This window comes from Cucumis sativus, chromosome 5, assembly GCF_000004075.3.
Source record: "Cucumis sativus cultivar 9930 chromosome 5, Cucumber_9930_V3, whole genome shotgun sequence".
Classification (NCBI taxonomy): domain Eukaryota; kingdom Viridiplantae; phylum Streptophyta; class Magnoliopsida; order Cucurbitales; family Cucurbitaceae; genus Cucumis; species Cucumis sativus.
Window position 1 is genome coordinate 4444782 of NC_026659.2, and position 18450 is coordinate 4463231.

Consider the following 18450-nt stretch of genomic DNA (forward strand, 5'->3'; position numbering starts at 1 on the left):
ATATATTGAAAAAAAATGTACTTGTGTTTCTTAGAATGTTTGTAACATGAAATATATCCCACTACTTCCATTTATAATTTGATAATTTTATGAACTCTATATTGTTATTATAAAATATGTTGTCGTGATAAGTAATGAATAGAGAAAAAAAAGTAACTTTCGAGTTCCACTCTTCTTTTTTCTCTCTTTTCTCATTTTTGGCACATATAAGGTTAATGGATCTCAACTATTTACTGGACTATGATTGGGCCTCAAACGTTACATAGTTTTGGGCCTAACCAATATAGAAAGACAACTTGATTCAATTTCAACGTGGCTATTAGAGAATTCTTTTACCATGCTCTCATTTTCGGTTATTTTAGAAATAAAGATTTAGAGAAAACACATAATACATATATACTATTTAATGTATTTGATAGTATATAAATATTTTATTAGTATATACATCTATATATATTAATTGTATTAATAAATTCTTGAAGAGACAATTGACAATGACAAATACCTGATGATGTTTCGTCCATTGTCATCCTCTCACCGAAAATAAAATGTTGAGTTGGTCAACTAAAAAAATTAGAATTCCTTCTAAAATTGAGTTGTTAAATGTGATCGTTGGGAACGTGTTAAACATAACCAAAAGCGATGCAAGCTTTCTTTACTAAACTAGTTTTTTCTTTTTTCTTTTATTAGATTTTTATTATATTGTTTCAAACTTTTATTTTGTGTATACTCATAAATAAGTTTTTAATTCAATTAATTTATTTTTCAAAATTTTCCATCTACGGTTACTAATGACATATATCACATATACTCGTGATAAAGTTTTATCAATCATGTCTCTGGAAACAAATTTTCATAAACATTTAGTTTTAAAATATATGTCCTATTATTACATATAATCACGAATCTCAACAATTTATCATATATCACATATACTCTCACCATAAACCTTTATTTATAAAATAGATTACATATACTCCTCGTAAACTTGTATTTCTAAAATATTTTACATATACTCATCGTAAACCTTTATTTCTAAATATATACCTTTTTATTTCCAATATAATGCAATTAAACCAATTGAACATGTTCTCTCCATTCAATTGAACGTATTCGTTTCAAATATACTAAATGATTTTTATCTTCTTTATTGTGAGACATAGTTGTCTTCAATGCCCAAATTTTGGTTACTTCAAAATTGAAGAAATCTTAAATTTTTCGCTTTCAAAATCTACGTATACATTTTTTTGCTAATCGAGTTAACATTTTGTTTGAATATCTACAATATACTCAATATACCCTAATCTTTATATGATACGAATATACATTCTTACTAACCTGAAATTTCTCTCCAAAGTGTGTCGAAAGTTGATTGGTTCAATTGGTCGTGGAGTATGTTCTTCTTCACTGCCAATATTTCACCAAATCTTCTACTATCTAGAGGCTTTTATGAAGAGAATGGAAGGAATAGAGTATCGTTGTCGAAGAAGGAAATTTTCAAGCGTTATTTCAATTTTCCTAAAACGTAACCTACGTCTATGACCTGATTTTCCTCCTTGTCAATCCATCTTCTATTTGACATATTTTTGTTTATAAATTCAAATTAATAATACAAATGAGTATATATGTAATTTGAGCCCTACTTTTATGTAATATTTAGGCCCATTAAGAACAGTACATGTGAAAATTATTGGAAACAGAAGTGCATCATGAAATATCAGATAGCATTTTATGTCTTCTTAGTTAAAGCTAAAAAAGAGTAGAGAATACATATATTGGGTTTGATCCATTTTTTTCGTGTAATAGGGTGAATCGTAAATTTAGTACGTGCTTCATTTCTAGAAATAAGAGATGGTGTGTGGTTGGATAGTATGTCTCACCACCTAAGTATGTTGTGGATTTTTAGGCTCATTTTTCTAACATGGTGTGGATGGTTACTAGTTAATGAAAGTTAGTTTTTTAAAAATGTTATTTTATTATTTATCGATAAAACTAGGGTATGGGAGAAATAATCCATAAAAGTAGGGCAATGAAGATGTGTATTTGGTACGCGGTCAATTGCGTGAGGCATCTACGAGTTCGTGCCACATCACCACATTTACACTCGCCTACTAACATGTCTATATCTTCCTCATCTTGACAAACTTCTTTTCACACACACCCATGCATATATGTATTCAATAAAAACAGATAATAATTTATTTTAGTATATGGTAGTCAAAACAGATAATTAGATAATTGAGATAGCAAATTTTATTATATTTTCTTTTCTAAATATTTTAGTTCTTCTTCCCCACCTCCACAGAACCATACCGGGGCCGCCTCCGTCGAACAGCGACGAGCTTGACCGACGCACCATCCAAGTTCAAGCCGGTGGCCCTCCGTCTGCCACATAACAAAAGTTAAAAAGTCAGAAGCACACCCGTCGCCATGGAAGAACCTCCATTCTCATCTGTAAATTTTCCATCGATCTTAGCATGTTTTCATCATTCTTTCTTCCCAACCACCAAGGGACCCACCACTCTCCAACATTTTTCTCCTTTCTGCAAAACCCCTAAATCCTACGTGCCGTCATCTCACCATGACGCATCAATTCCTACAGCCTTAAATCTCTCTCTTTCCTTCATGTGGCAATGGGAGAGGAAGCTCTGTTCTCCTTATCAACGCTACATAAGAAGAAACTTGCCTCAAATGGTAATCGAATTTAACTTCATTGGTTAGGTTTGTAATGAGGTCAAAGTTTTAATCAATTCTTCAATGGAATTGTAATGGGGCCTTTCATTTACTTTAACAATCAGAAACTTGCATGCTTGATTATATACCCATGTTATTAATTGCATACTCGATTTGAAAACATCTCATTCCTCTGTTTTTTTTTTTTTTTTTTTGGTTTGTTGTCTTGTAATTTTGATAATTCTGATGTGATATCGATTTCCCTTTGTTTCATGATTGCTACCAGTTACCATACTGAATCTACCAGAGCCATTATCCATGTTACTGATTAGTTTCTTTGTAAAATTCAACGTACTTATTTCCCTACTCTCTCTCTCTCTCTACTCACTATTGAGAATGGTTTGTTTCTCCTCAGTTAATGTATTAATCTTTAAGAGGAATTTTAAGAAATGGGACTGTCAAATTATAGATTTTTTAATCTACTTCCAATGGTTATTATGTAGCATTATCGACTAACTTTTGATCTCAAGGGACTATTTTGTTACCAACTACCCCAACTAACCAAAAACAGAGCAAAGAGAAAATTTCAGGTACTGTTTCCTTATGAAACGACAATTTTGAAGAATCCTCTTAATAATTAAACTGAAATTTATGACTTGCGTGTTTTGAACTTCTGAAAACCAGATGTTAGTTTTCTAAGGGGATCATATTCTATGCTATTTAGTAAGTTTTCTTGTAATATTGGGAGCATGTACCGTGTTTTAACCATATGAGGTGGGTGGGTTGGTTACCGTTTGTCTCAGAGTCTTTTATTGGCCCATCAAAATTTAATGGCACTTTTTATAAACCAAACTATTTACAGCCTGGAATTCTCATCTCTTTGTGAGCAAAGTAATTACATGGCTGTCTTAGTTGGTACAGAGCTTGAATATGTTATATATATACACTCAATAGAATGAGAAGAGCCAACTGAAACTTGATCTCCTCACTCTCACTCTGTCCATGGAGATTTTCGTACCAGTATGTTTGCTATCTCTTTTCTATGTTTTCTTCTACATTTGGAAGTTGATTCTGCAAAGGAGAGGGCAGTGCTGCTACTTGTTAGGGTATGAATGCTATAAAGCTAGTGAAGACAGGAAGCTGGGGATAGAATCCTGTATAAATATTATCTTGAGGAACAATAACCTGGGGCTTGAAGAATACAGATACCTACTCAAAAGCATAGTCAATTCGGGATTAGGTGGAGAAACATATGGCCCAAGAAACGTAATTGCAGGCACAGAAGAAAACCCTTCTCTATCAGAAGCTATTTCGGAGATGGATGATGTATTTTCAAGTATACTTGACAAGCTCTTCGCTAAGACGGGTGTTTCACCATCTGACATAGATATACTTGTTGTGAATGTGTCTTTGTTCTCACCAGCACCCTCGTTGACTGCTCGAATAATAAACCGTTACAAGATGAAGGAAGACATCAAGGCCTTCAACCTCTCTGGGATGGGTTGCAGTGCAAGTATTGTTGCTATTGATCTTGTGAAACACTTGTTCAAGACAAACAGGAATGCTTATGCTGTTGTTGTTAGTACAGAATCTATAGGGCCAAATTGGTATAGTGGAAAGGAACAGCCTATGATGCTCACGAACTGTTTGTACCGTTCGGGAGGTTGTTCAATGCTCTTGACAAACAATGCAGCTCTGAAGCACTCTGCTTTGCTTAAACTTAAATGCATTCTTCGAACGCATCTGGGATCAAGCAATGAAGCATATGGATGTTCCATTCAAGTTGAAGACGACCATGGTCACCGAGGTTTTCGTCTTACCAAACACATAAAAGCTGTTGCAACTCAAGCTCTCACCTTCAACCTTCAAAGTCTACTGCCTAGAATTTTACCATTAAGGGAACTAATTCGCTATGCCATCCTAACTCATCCACTTTACAAACTTGTCGACAGAAACATAGAAGCAAAGAAAGTACGTTTGAATCTGAAGACTGGAGTCGACCACTTTGGGATACCACCAACTGAAAGGGCAGTCATCGATGGACTCGGTAAGAGCTTAGGCCTGAGTGATTATGACCTAGAACCTGCAAGAATGGCACTCCATAGATTTGGAAACACATCTACAGGTGGCCTTTGGTATGTTTTGGGCTACATGGAAGCCAAAAAAAGGCTTAAAAAGGGTGACAAGGTTCTGATGATAAGCTTTGGAGCAGGCTATGAATGCAACAGCTGTGTTTGGGAGGTAATGAGCAACTTAAAAGATGACAATGTCTGGAAAGACTGTATCCTTAGCTACCCTACAAAAAACACCAAGCATCCGCTTGCAGAGAAGTGCAGTTGGCTCAACGATGAGCGTCTATCTTTCGTTAAGTTCGACGACGTAAAACAAACTCTACAGCAACAAATTCTTTGAAAAAAAGGTCTGTTTTCTTTTTTTCCTGTTTCTCTGGTTCAGCTTTGGGAGGGGAGGTAGTGTAACTTTACTTCTTGCTTTGCATGTAAAAGATTGGTTGTTCTTGTTGCTTCTCTATTTTCTTTAGTGATTACCTAGATCTTCCATCATGTTCAACATCTCATTTTGAGAAACCACAAATATAACATATTTAAATTCTGCTCCATTTCGATTCAAGTCGATTTAAAAACTATGATTCAATAATCTGATTATCAATAATGATTCAGTAATTGTTTGATTGGTATATTTGTAAAAAGATTCAAAACTTTGGTTACTTTTTGTTGGTATTATTTTGGTATTGAATTATGATTCTATAATTTTCTGTTGCTGTGGAGATGCACTGTGAGAGTGCATTAAATTTTGTAGTTTTGATGAGTTCTGTATTATTATATGCCATAATGTCTTCAAATAATTTTGTGCCCCAAAACACTGTTGAGTATATAACTTGTGGGGGAGAACCTCACTAGTAAATTGAAAGAAAAAAGAAAATGTTATACGTGGAGGTCGAAAGTTCAAATATCCATAGCCATGCCGTTACCTCACTGTTACGAAGTTATTTATGGACAAAGGCCAAAGATATCTGTTTGGTCTTATCAAAGCTTTAATCAATTATCGGTTATACCCTAACTTAATATAGATGATAGAACATTTATAACAAGTTTTTAATTTCAAAAGGTTTTATTTGCACTTGTTTAGACATGAAAATTTGGAAATATTTGAAGGTGGAGAAGAAAAATTAAGAGGTAAAAAAAAAAAGAAAAAGAAATGTAGAGTCACTCTCAAATGATAAATACAAAATGTTGGATTGAGGAGACAGTGTTGGAGGGTTATACTTTAACACTTTCACCAACTTTTCATCACTATGCATTTACATTTGGACCTTCTTTACTTTTTCTTTCTGATGCAAAACAATAAATCCTCATTAAGAATACCACCTAAAATCTCTCTTTATAAAATCAAAAAACAACGAAAGATTTATCTCCCATTATTATTGGTCAATGAATTTTCTATTTTCTCTAATTGAACTTTCCAAATATTTGTTTATTTTTGTAATTGCCCTTTTACCCTTCAAATTTCTATTATACTTCTTAAGCTTTTTATTTGTTCTTTAATCTTTTCTCACTTTTACTCAATACTTGTATCATAATTTATGTGATTCTAAAAATATTTCCCTTTTCAATATATATATATATATATATTGTGTACATCCAACCTAATGAAAAAAAATATATTTTATTATAGTTCTTATACTAAGACATGTCTCGTCTTATTTTTACTAATTTGACCAAAAAAGTACCCCTAAAGTATTAATTAACTTTCTATTGATGTGACAATTTTGATCCAAATTTAAATAGTTAACTCACTCTATAAATTCCAAAATAAAGATAGTTCAATTCACATAAAACATGTACTATTAACTTAAGATAATAAAGCGTTGTTGGTATAAAAAAAAATCACACACACCCCAAACACAAACAAACACATGTACTTTACAAGAGCCACCAAAAGTTGAGAAATTAATAAGTGATGCTAAGAAGTTAAAGTCATGGACCCAAGCCTAATTTATTATCCATGGTTTTCCTGTATGAAATAATATTTTCCTTCTTTAGATCTGTTGTGACTAAGTACTGTCTTAATTATGTAAAGATTATATTATATTATGACCTACCATCTTGATTATTATTTATTTTTTGCATAAGATGTTTGTGATTAATGATGTTAGTTGAGAGATGTTAACCATATAATAGCTATGTTGATATAACACACTCATTCTATTCATATCTCAAAGGTTTTGTTTTAGTTGGACAAAGGAGCGAGAGTTTTGAATCTCCTACGTTTGAAATGAGTTGAGAAACGTTATGTTATGTTTAAAATATTTGTAAATTTAGTTGATGGGTAGTATACATTTGAGGGATCTTAACGTACCAAATAATTTTAGGAAAGTTAAACAAAACATTACAAACTTAATTAGTATTGCTTTTTCCTTTGGTTGAACGAAGTAGGGATTGAAGCTTTGACCTTCAAAGTTATATAATTAGTATCTTATCAAATGAGCTATGTTTGAATTGATATATCGTCTTAATCGTTTCAGACTGTTTTTTGTATGTGTAGAATGTTATTCACAACACATAAATAACATGTAGTACGTTGACAGCTATACTTTGTTTCTTTCTCGAGCATGTTTAGATCAATGGGTTGACCGAATTAATATCTCACATTCTCCTCAACTAGGGATTGGTCATCAAAATAACAAATTATGTAAATGACTGTTAACCTATATTATATAATAATTAGAGTTGTTCATGGTTTGAATTGATCTTGTTCTTAAAAGACACTCAATTTATCTAACACCCCTAAAAATAAACCATTACAATTTCAACAATGGAAACAAATGAAAACAAATTCAAATTTGAAGGGAATGATTTTAGTAGACAATAACACATTTGATTTTAATTCAAAACTCACGAATAAATTTTGAATATATTTACAATTCTATCAAATTTTAGAAGGATATATTTAAAAGGTTCTATATAAAATAAGCATACCAATGTGTTTTTTCTTTTTTGCTTTTGAATAGATATAAACCAAAATAAATGACGAACCAAACAAGCCTCTTTTATTCAAATTGGTGGAAGCTAAGATAAGGGAGGTGTCAAGAAAATCCTCTTTTAAACTTATATTAGTTGACATTGAATGTTTACCAAATAACTTAACATTCCTCAATCGATTCAACTTCCAAAGAGAGATTTTACTGCATCACCTCATAATTTGCTGTACTCTTGTCTTATAAAAAGACTTCATTTAATCGAAACCCAAAGAGAAAGATGAACATAACAAAAATTCCAACATTTCACTCAACCTAAAAGTCTTATAGGTTATGTAAAACTCTATAATAATATGAACTTAATTTGATCAACTTCCAAAATCCTTCCCTCTTTGAACCACAATGAATAAAACAGTATGAATTACTTTGCTTCCAAATATTTAACATATACATCTACATCCAAAATTACCATATATTGTTTATCGAATTAAAATGGCTACTGAAAAGCCTAACCAATAACTATGACCCAACATGAGTGCAGTTATGAGAGAGTTAACGCAAGTGTTTCTTTTGTTTCAACGACAGAAAATCATATCCGATTACTAGACACTTGAAGCATTTAAAAAGAGTTTGTGGTTCACTCCAATTAATCCAATTGGTCTTACTCAGTCAAAAATTAAGCTCAGGTAAAGAGAAACACCAAATTGCTGCAGATTTATTGCTTAGGAAACTAAAGAATCAAATGGAAATATAGAGCTGCCTATGGTTTAAAATCAGAGCACATTCAACTTAGCAAAAGATAGAGCTGCCTAAGGTCATTAACCAAAACAATTTCATTATAACTTGGGAAACTAAAGTATTACATGGAAAGAAAGGAAAGATTTCAAAGTTCAAAGATCTAACAATAAGATTGAAAATAGGCACTCAAGTCTGAATAATGTTATAGATAAATCAAAAGCCAAAATGAGTAGAAGATGCATGATACCACGGAGGATCATCAATCAATTCCCTCTAAGCCTACACCTTAATGGCATACTTCCTCAATGGGTAGTACATCTCTTTCTTCTTCTGTCTCTCCGTCTTTAGAGATGCCTGAAAAATGAAATACAAGAATACCGAATCAGAAAGAGGGAAAAACAACACTTCCAGTATTTCAATACAACAAACACACAATTCTGATAACTCCTAATATTTCATTACCATAGAGAACTGAGAGATTACCTCAAAAATACACATTCTAAATAAGGCATGAAATTGAGTCTTGTTAATAGTACTGAGGCATGAAAACTATATACAAAGCTTCCAATTCTAGTAGCATCATTCTCTAATAAAAAGAAGTATCTTTTAATTTCTAAAATCCAATGACTGAACAATCTTGAAGATAAGAGTCAAATAAATGGCGAAAGAGATAAAAATGTACACGTTAGACACTCGAAACTTCAATGTTAACAATAAATTTATAGCACACAACAGAATCCATATCCATTCAACATAGATAATCCAGCATTGGAAAATAAGACACTGACAAGGAATAATTGATTTAGCAGATTTTTAAGCATAGAGATATAAATATAACCGCATGGGAAGCAATATATACGAATATGTAATTTCAAATGAAGAAAGGCCTTACTTGGTGTTTGGTGAGCCTTCTACGAATGGCCCTGGTCTTCTTGGGGCGCAAATCAAGAGGCAAAAGCTTCTTCTTCTTGTAAGCTTCCCTAAGAGCAGCCTTCTGCTTCTGGGAAATCACTGTCAATACCTGAGCGATAGACAACCTCACTACCTTACTGCAGTGAAGAACAACCAAAACAAACCCAATAAACATCATAGCAAAAACCCAAAAGCAAAACAATCAAAATACATATACAAACAGAAAAAATAAGAAGAAAATCAATAGAAAAGTAGAAGAAAATACATTTTGGAAAGCTTGTTAGGAGCACCACCAGTGACCTTAGCAACACGGAGGAGAGCAAGCTCCGCCTTAAGGTCCTTAAGCTGGGCCAAAAGATCCCCCTTCGACTTTTGTCTAAGCTCATGAACCTTAATTCTCGCTGCACTCAATCAAATCAAGAAAATCACACACAGAAATACAAAAAGAAAAAAGAAAAAACAAAGACGAAATCAATCTCGAAATGATGAATGTTGCTCGACAACGGAGAAATTCATGAAGAAAAAAGGTTGAGTTAAGCAAAGGTTCGTAAGATTTTACCCATTAGAATCTGTTAAGCAGAGACCGGGAGTTGAGTTTTGGGATTCGGCGGTGGTCTGCAAAACCCTAGGTTGAAGAAACTGAGGAAGATCAAACCTATTTAAGACGCCCGTAATTTCCTTCGTTTCAAATTGGATGGGCCGTTTCTCGATCTGAATTGGGCTTTTATCTATAGGCCCATTAAGAAGAGTTGATGTGGAATGGGCTTTAAATTTGTAGTCCACTAAAACTTCGCTGGGCTAATAATTTGATTTTGGGTTAACTACGAAAATAGACCACGTAGATCTCATATTCTTAAAAAACACAGAGATTATTATACAAACTAATATCTTACCAATATGGTTAATTTATACCGTCCAACAAAATCCAAAAATATTTACTATCCATGTCCATGTAACAAAAAAATAAAAATTTATGAATTCACCATTGTATTTTTACAAATTAAAATTTTACCTTTCTTGATATTGAATTTCGAGTTAAATGTCGACCCATTTTCTTCGTATTATTACTTATCTCCTCCTTCTTTTCGATATGCTTGTTATTTCTCTATCTTCTCTTTTAAAATTTATTTCTTGTTCGTCATATCTCATCTTCACCGACGTCTTTTTTTTCATCAAAACAATATGTTTTTCATTATCAAGTATTGTGTCATTATTCTTTTTTCACTATACGATCGTGTACCAATATTTAAACGATCAGTTGTCTATTTCAGATAGATAAAGATAGACCACTATCACTAATAGATCGTTTAGATTGAGTACAAGAGTATAAGATCGAGTGTAATCAAAATTACTAAACAAATACAACCAAACTTCGTTTTTTATATAAGTATTATTGAAGGAAAAAATCGATCGGATAGGGAGGAAATAATTGAATTATTTGAGTGAATCATACATATATATATTAATAGTTGATAAAGAAAGTGACAAGGAAGCTCATTGGTGGTGCTACATTATTGTGATCCTATTCCATAGTATATGACATCTTATACTATTTAACTCTTTCTATTCTATAGTATGTGACATCTTATACTACTTAACTCTTTCGAAAAATATAAACGAAGAAGAGTTACAATGTTTGACTACTAAGAGAATGATGTATCTCTAATTTTCCATTAAATCTTTTTAATATTTTTCAACCAATTAATTATATACACACCTTTACAATATAAAACAAACAATAATATGATCCTAATTCCCACCTTATCTTTGACTTTACAATATATAGTTTTGTGATAATTAAACCCAATTGATAAACAGTGACCTCTTACGAACATTAATAGTGGTTACTTGCCACGCTAGAAAATGTGGAAAATTTTAAATATAAAGTGTATTTGGTAACACATTTCACAAATTAAATTTAAATTGGAAGAATTTTTTTGAAAGGTGTGAAAATATATTTATAAATTGTTAAAAAATTATAATAATTAAAGATATTATTATGGATAAGAAAATATATATATATATAATATAAAAAAGATAGAACATTTTTTAAAGTAGTGAAATAAATTAGAATATTTATAAGTTATAACAAAATATTGAGTTCTATGAATCATAATAGAAGCCAATAACATTTTATGAAATTGTCTATCAATGTTACTGATAAAATGATATATAGAATCGATAATCTTATATGGTCTATCAATTTCTATTATGATAGAATTTGAAAATTTTGTTATAGATTAGTAAATATTTTATCAAAATTGCTATTTTTTTATAATTTTTCTTTTGAAATTTTTTTCTTATAATTATCTATTAAAAGAGAGATTATATGAACTTGCTTTATTTTAAAAATTTGAATAATTATTATTTTATAACATCCTATATTATATAATACATTACATTTTTAAACAGAGATTATTATTTGTTACGAGAAAAAGAAAAGAATTCATATTTTAATATTTTAAAATTTATTTAAATGCCTTATATTTTAATTTAATAGAAAAAGAAAAGAATTCATTTGGAAGAAGAAAAAAACAACAACAATTAAATTTGTAATATCAAATACTATATTTGTTATTATTATTTTTATTCCATCTCAATATAACTATTGATTTTAAAATTTGAATCATATAGATCCGAAAACATAATCTAGATTGTCAACTAAAAATTTACGCTCGTTGGATAAAAATATAACACAAAATTCAAGTTACCTACTAAACAAAACTTAGTTTTTTTTATTAGTAGACACTATGTTTCCTAAAACTTATATAGGAAAAGCTTTTATTGAATTCAAGTAATTACCATCTTGATAATTAATAGAAACTGCATATTGACCTATTCTTCTTATGTTATGCTTAAATGAAGTTTTATCTCTTTTGAATAATTAATCTACAAATTGGATTCTTAAGTAGAAAGTAAATCCAAATATAATTTCAACCATTAAATATAATTAATTCCTAATGTTGAATTGCCCAGCTTCCATTTTATATATCTATCTATTTAATCAAATAAGAACACTGTTCTCATATTTCTTAATCAAAATGAGTTTTTTTTTAACATACTAAACCCTTTAATTTTGTAGTACAGTATATACTAACTTCACATAATTAAACTCATTCAAATATACTTAAAATCAAATGTTTAGTGATAATATATTTAATTTCAGTTTTAACTAATTTACAGTTTAGTTTTGCAAAAAATCAAAACATGGTTTTTTTTATTATTATTGTTATAGGAAGTTTGTATAAGATGAAGTTTTATATATGAAGGAAAATATGTGAAGATATAATTAAAATGTTTAATTCCCATAATTTAGTAAAAAGTTCGAAAATTAAAATATATTACAACACACAATCTAGTTTTCAACTTATATACGCAATTAAGCAACGGCCCACTAGAGACTCATTCACTCATTCATTCATTCAACCATTGAACATTGATAAAGAAAGATTATTTTTTGTAATTAAAGATACACTTAGATTGTGAAATTAAAAAAAAATGTCACTCATAGATTTATTATTTGTGAGATTTTTATTATTTGGTTAGTTATTGTTTTGTATGTTTTAATAATTTTTTTTTTTGAAATTTTGAAAGTTTGTAGATAATTTTATTATTTTTAAATAAGTATACACGTCCATTATTTATATTATATTTATATTAGTATCATTTTCATGTTTATATTTTATGATTTGTGAATTTTTCTACGATACGATGGTAATATTGATTCATCCAACCTATCGATATCAAACCGATAGAAATGTTCGCATATCAATAAAAATTTAAAACTATAATTTTGTTTTAAAATTTTGGTTTTTATTTCAAGGGTTAAGAAATTTAATGTAAAAATTAGTTGAGAAATATTTTTTAAACACAATTTTAATGGTTTCCCTCCCAAACTAACCATAATCTTACTTTTTTATATCTTTTACGGTTAAAAAGACATTTTTTAAATGAAAGTTTACATAAATTTTGATAATCTATTAAATTTGATAGCTTTTTTATATATATAATTTCTTAAAATGATTTAGGTATTCTATTCATATTAAATTTGATAGCTTTTTTATATATATAATTTCTTAAAATGATTTAGGTATTCTATTCATATTCAATGACATGACATCTCATCAATAAGTTGAGGGGTAATTCCATACTTTCCATTTTTGTTTGAGATGATCTCTCTCTACCACATTAATATAATTATGATATTTTATAGATCAATTTTTCTTTGGTCCATTTTTCATTTTGTCTCTGTGCATGAGTGTTGGAGGTCCATAATCTTCCATTGTTATGCTCCTCCACATTTTCTTTTATCAACTCATCTATTTTCATCTATTTTATTTGATTTTTTATTCTTGTTGAATGTTGGATTTGAAATACTTTTTATACTTTTAAAAATAACTTAAAAAAAAAAGATCGAATATCAAATATAATATATCACCAATTTTTAGCATATACATGTACCCTTGAGTGAGTGAAAGAATTCAAAATTTTAAATGTCTTACGTGTTGAATTAGAAAAAAATTAAAGATATTTCAATAGTAATTAATAATAGCTAACACACACGTCAACATCTCAATAATCGAGATTTGTGACCTACAACAACCAAATTGTTAATTAATTAACAAATAAAGTATGGGTTAGTTTATAGGGAATTTTATAATCAATGTAGAATTTTCCATTCATTAATTATTGCTTATAATAATAATATAAATAAAACTACCAATTTAATTCATTCTCATTATTGCTTATAATAATAATAAATAAATAAATAAGAACAACAACCAGGATAATGAAGAAAGAAAAAGAGAGGAAAAATCCATGGAAGAGAGATAGTGATCATCCAATCTCTTTTCCATGAAAAGCCATAATATATATATACACACACATATACAATATAATATAAAATGTAGATATCATTCCTAAAGAAAGAAACAAAAACCAAATTAATCACAACAAATAAATTAAAACTCCCCATCTTAAGGACCAACAATCACAATCTTCCAAGAAGAAAATTAGAATACATATGAGGTTAGCAATACAGGCCTTTCAAAAATATGTGGTTATTTTATTATTGTTAGTTTTTTTTTTTCTTAAAGATTTATACATACCTATCCTAAATCAAAAGAAATATCAAAAGTATGAAAAGTTATTTCTTATTTTTACAGAATATATATATATAATAATAAATGTACTAAAATTTACATATTTATGGTAAAAACTTTCAATACAATTTTATTTTCAAAACTCATATATATACAAAAAAAAAAAATTGTTACCTTAAATTTGAAAATAATCGTTTCTACATTGAATAAAAGTATAACTAGTAAGATACTTTGAAACGAAAAAATAATTGTCGACTAGAAACTTTTTCATATATATTGAATAAATTATTGAATATGTTTAGAAATGATTTTATTGATTCTTTAGTATATATTATATTCTTAATTTATATATATATATATAAACAAATTAAGTGTTTGGACAAATTAATTACTTATATAGTATAACAAATGTAATATATTATATAAGTGATTTTAAAATATCAAATCATTTTTTGGGGAAAGTTTTAGCCAACTATTTAAGAAGGTTAAAAAAACTCTCAATTATTTGTATGGGAGGGTGTGTTGGTATTTTTACCCAATAGCGTTATTGTCTATATGATAGGTGTGGTCTTTAGAAATGACGTTATGCTCTACGCATACAAAATTGTACATCAAAAATTAGATATGACAGAAAAAATTATTGGTAGTGCCAAGAGTTCTTGTAGTGATTGTGAGTTTTGAAATAATATTGATGCTAGCTAATTGAAAAGTATAAAATAATATTACGGTAATAAAAGATGATTATGATAGTCCCTTCCAAATACCTCTTAGGGATTAAATTAATATAATTGTTAATAAATGATTTTTTTTCCATATTTATTTTATGAAAATTTCTAACCTTTTTTTTTTAGCTTACTTAGTGTTTGCAATGTGTCAAAAATTCTGCCAAGGAAAATAAACATAGTGACAATAGTACTCTTTGTCACTCTTGTGCCAAAAGTGAAGAATCTATTGCTCATTCTTATGTGCCCTTGAAAAAAAGACTAAAAGTGTTTGTTTTTAGTTTTTAAAAATTAAGTTTACAAATTTCACTAAAGTTTTGTTCACTGTAAAATTGAATGCTTTCTAAGAGATAGATTTTGAAAGATAAAAACGCACAGATGTTGTTTTGTAACTATTTTTTTTAGTTCATTTTTCTTTAGATTTACTGTATCAATCTTAATTTTAAGTAGAAGAGTACCATTGTTAGCAAAATTAAGAAAATAAAATAAGTTTTTTTAAATTATATATTTTTTAGTTTTCTAATTTTGACTTTTGATTTTAAACGTGGATAAAAAATACATAAATCAAAACAATAGACTTAATTTTTTTAAAAAAAAATGGTTATAATCCAACGAGGTTGTAGTTTTAAAAAATTTACAAGAAAATATGTATAGTACGAGTAAGATATGGGAAGAAAACAAGTAGACACTTCAAACATAAAAGAGGAAATATTTACCACAGGAAGATTTCCATTTTTGTTATTGATTTTTTTTTAAAAAAATTAATTCTATTTTCTCTTTATTTCTTAGTATGCCAACAAATATTTAGTCTATTTAATTTTGAATTCTAAGCAAAATTTCAAAATCAAAAATTAGTTCTTAAAACTATTTTTTTTAGTTTTAAAATCATGGCTTGACTATTGAAAACATTTAATAAAAATAGATAACAAAACAAAAAATTTGTAAAGGAAAATTGCATTAGATGATAAAAAAAAAAATCTCATAACATCTATTTTAATATATTGTAAATTTGGAAAATATAATTAGATGATAATCGACTTTTAAATTTGTCATTTTTGCAATTTAGAAAGTGTAGGTGACATGAGCTATTTATCATAATTTTTTTTGCTATGACGGTGACTTTATGTGACAATGGCTCTTCTTTAAGGCATTACCAATCAAATGAATTTCATTCAGAAAAATAGATATAGTGTGAAACTTTAGTACTACTAGTGGTGGACAACATTTTATTTTTTTGTGTAAATGAAATTCAATCACTCGTTTACATGATATTTTTTAGAATGACAACGTTGGAGAGTAAGATTCTAATCTAAAACTCACAAACTTCAAATAAAACCAACACACCACATTTTTGTAATGAAAAATTTTCTAAGAATAAAATCAATTTTTTAATTTTCTAACTTTTTATTATAAACTTAATTCGATCCCGTTTGGTAATTATTTGATATTTTATTTTCATAAATTAAAATCATTGTCTCTTCGTTTCTTAAAATAACTTGCATCCAAATTAAAAAAAAAACAAAACCGATTTTTAAAATTTGGCTTTTGTTTCTTAAGGGTGTTTTTGAAGCTTTTAAAAGTTGAGAGGTATTTTGGACACAAACATCAAGTATGAGGGTTATTTTTGTAATTTAACTTTGTTATTATTATTATTGGATTTGGATTTTATTTTTAGATTAGAGATTTTGTTAGGATTTATTTTCAATTTAGTATTATCATTAACATGTGCTTATCTTTTGAACTTATTATTTTATTGGATAATTGAGTAAAAGATAATTTCTCAATGAAAACACTTTGACGTGTAGATGTTTATACAAAGAAAGAACTTTAGGGACTGTTTTGAGAGGAAAAGGAAAGGAATTGATAGTCATTTTCACGTTTGGGGCAAAGACTAGGGAGGAAGAGATGAATGAGTCTATTCTTCCTTAATTCTTCTTAACCATTCTCTTTCTTCCTCTCAATTTCCCTCCTTCATCCTCTTAATCCTTCTTTTTCTTCCATAAATAATTTAGGGTCATTCCAAAAATAGTAAAAAAAATTATAATAGTAAAAATCATATTACTACACTTTCTAAATTGTAAAAGTAGCAAATTTAAAATTCATAGTCATCCGATAGCCCTATGATTACTGTCTGATATCATTAATTTTACCATATTCACAATATGAAGAAAAAAAATAAAAAACTATGAGCTGTTTTTTTCTAAATGTTTTTGCCAAAATTTTCCAAATAGTTCTTCAATTGCATCAAAATTTTATCTTTTTTCAAAATACAAATAACTTTTTTAAAATAATTATATTTTAACAAATATAATTATCTTTTAATTTTGTTCACAACAAATATATATATATATATATATATATATCCACAAATACATATAATTATCAAAATTCCACTATTCAATTTAATTAAATAAACAATGAAAAAATATTTAATTAAATTCAAATTCAATAATACTAAAAATCCAAATCCAAAAATTAATTAAATATTCAACCCATAAATATCTAATTAATTTTAATTCCACAAAACCATAAATTATAAATCAAATATAGTGTAATTGTGTGTCTGCTTGAACCGCATAACCAGTTATTGTTTCGATTTTCATTGCTTTTTTATTTAAATTATTTTGCATTATCTGATGTACAATGTAATTAACGTTCACTGTTTAAGCGCATTCCGAATAAAAAAAATCGTATTTCATTTCGTTTAAATGCTATTATATTAGTCGTCGTTTGTTTAAATTAATTGCTAACGATACACAAATTTTCACTTACAACACCAATTTTAAAAAATAGGTATAATTTATTCCGTAAACATAACACATCAATTAATTTATTGGCATATAAATCTTTCAAAATTGACATCATATTTACGAAAACTAATAGAACATGTAATTCAAATTTTGATCAATTAAAAATACAAGTATTTGAATATTGAATCTACAAAATAGGTTTTTAAAAAATAATAATAATAGTTTTTTGTCATAACCCTCATCTTTTTCCATTTATTCCATCTTCGAAACAGAGATTATAATAATCCTTTCATTTTCATAATTCTGTTATGGATTGATTCTTTTCTCTCCCGCAAAAAACTTAATTAAATTCTAAATGAAGAAAAAGAAACATACAAATATTGACCTTTATTGTTTTAAACAATCTTATTGTATAATCTTGAAATTAAAAGTATAGATTTCACAAATTATTCCATTTCAAATCAGAAAAGGATAGATTAAAAAAAGTGTAGAGGAAGATAAAAACAATGTCAATGTCGCAAATTTGATGCTTTGCCATTTAAAGGAAAAGTCAAGAA

General features: G+C 28.3%; 2 protein-coding genes across 2 annotated transcripts; one reads left to right on the forward strand and one right to left on the reverse strand.

Moving 5' to 3' along the window:
* The first annotated feature begins 3570 nt into the window (after window positions 1-3570).
* Window positions 3571-5301, forward strand: LOC101221340 (3-ketoacyl-CoA synthase 19). The gene has a single exon (XM_004150912.3). The coding sequence runs from the start codon at window positions 3676-3678 to the stop codon at window positions 5083-5085; it is 1410 nt and encodes a 469-aa protein (XP_004150960.1). The 5' UTR covers window positions 3571-3675; the 3' UTR covers window positions 5086-5301.
* A 3157-nt stretch (window positions 5302-8458) lies between these two features.
* LOC101221575 (60S ribosomal protein L35) lies at window positions 8459-10016 on the reverse strand. The gene is made up of 4 exons (XM_004150913.3): window positions 9879-10016; window positions 9585-9720; window positions 9300-9456; window positions 8459-8761 (listed from the first exon to the last, which is right to left on the reverse strand). Exons 1-4 carry the CDS (start codon window positions 9880-9882, stop codon window positions 8687-8689), a joined length of 372 nt encoding a protein of 123 aa, XP_004150961.1. The 5' UTR covers window positions 9883-10016; the 3' UTR covers window positions 8459-8686.
* Window positions 10017-18450: the final 8434 nt, after the last annotated feature.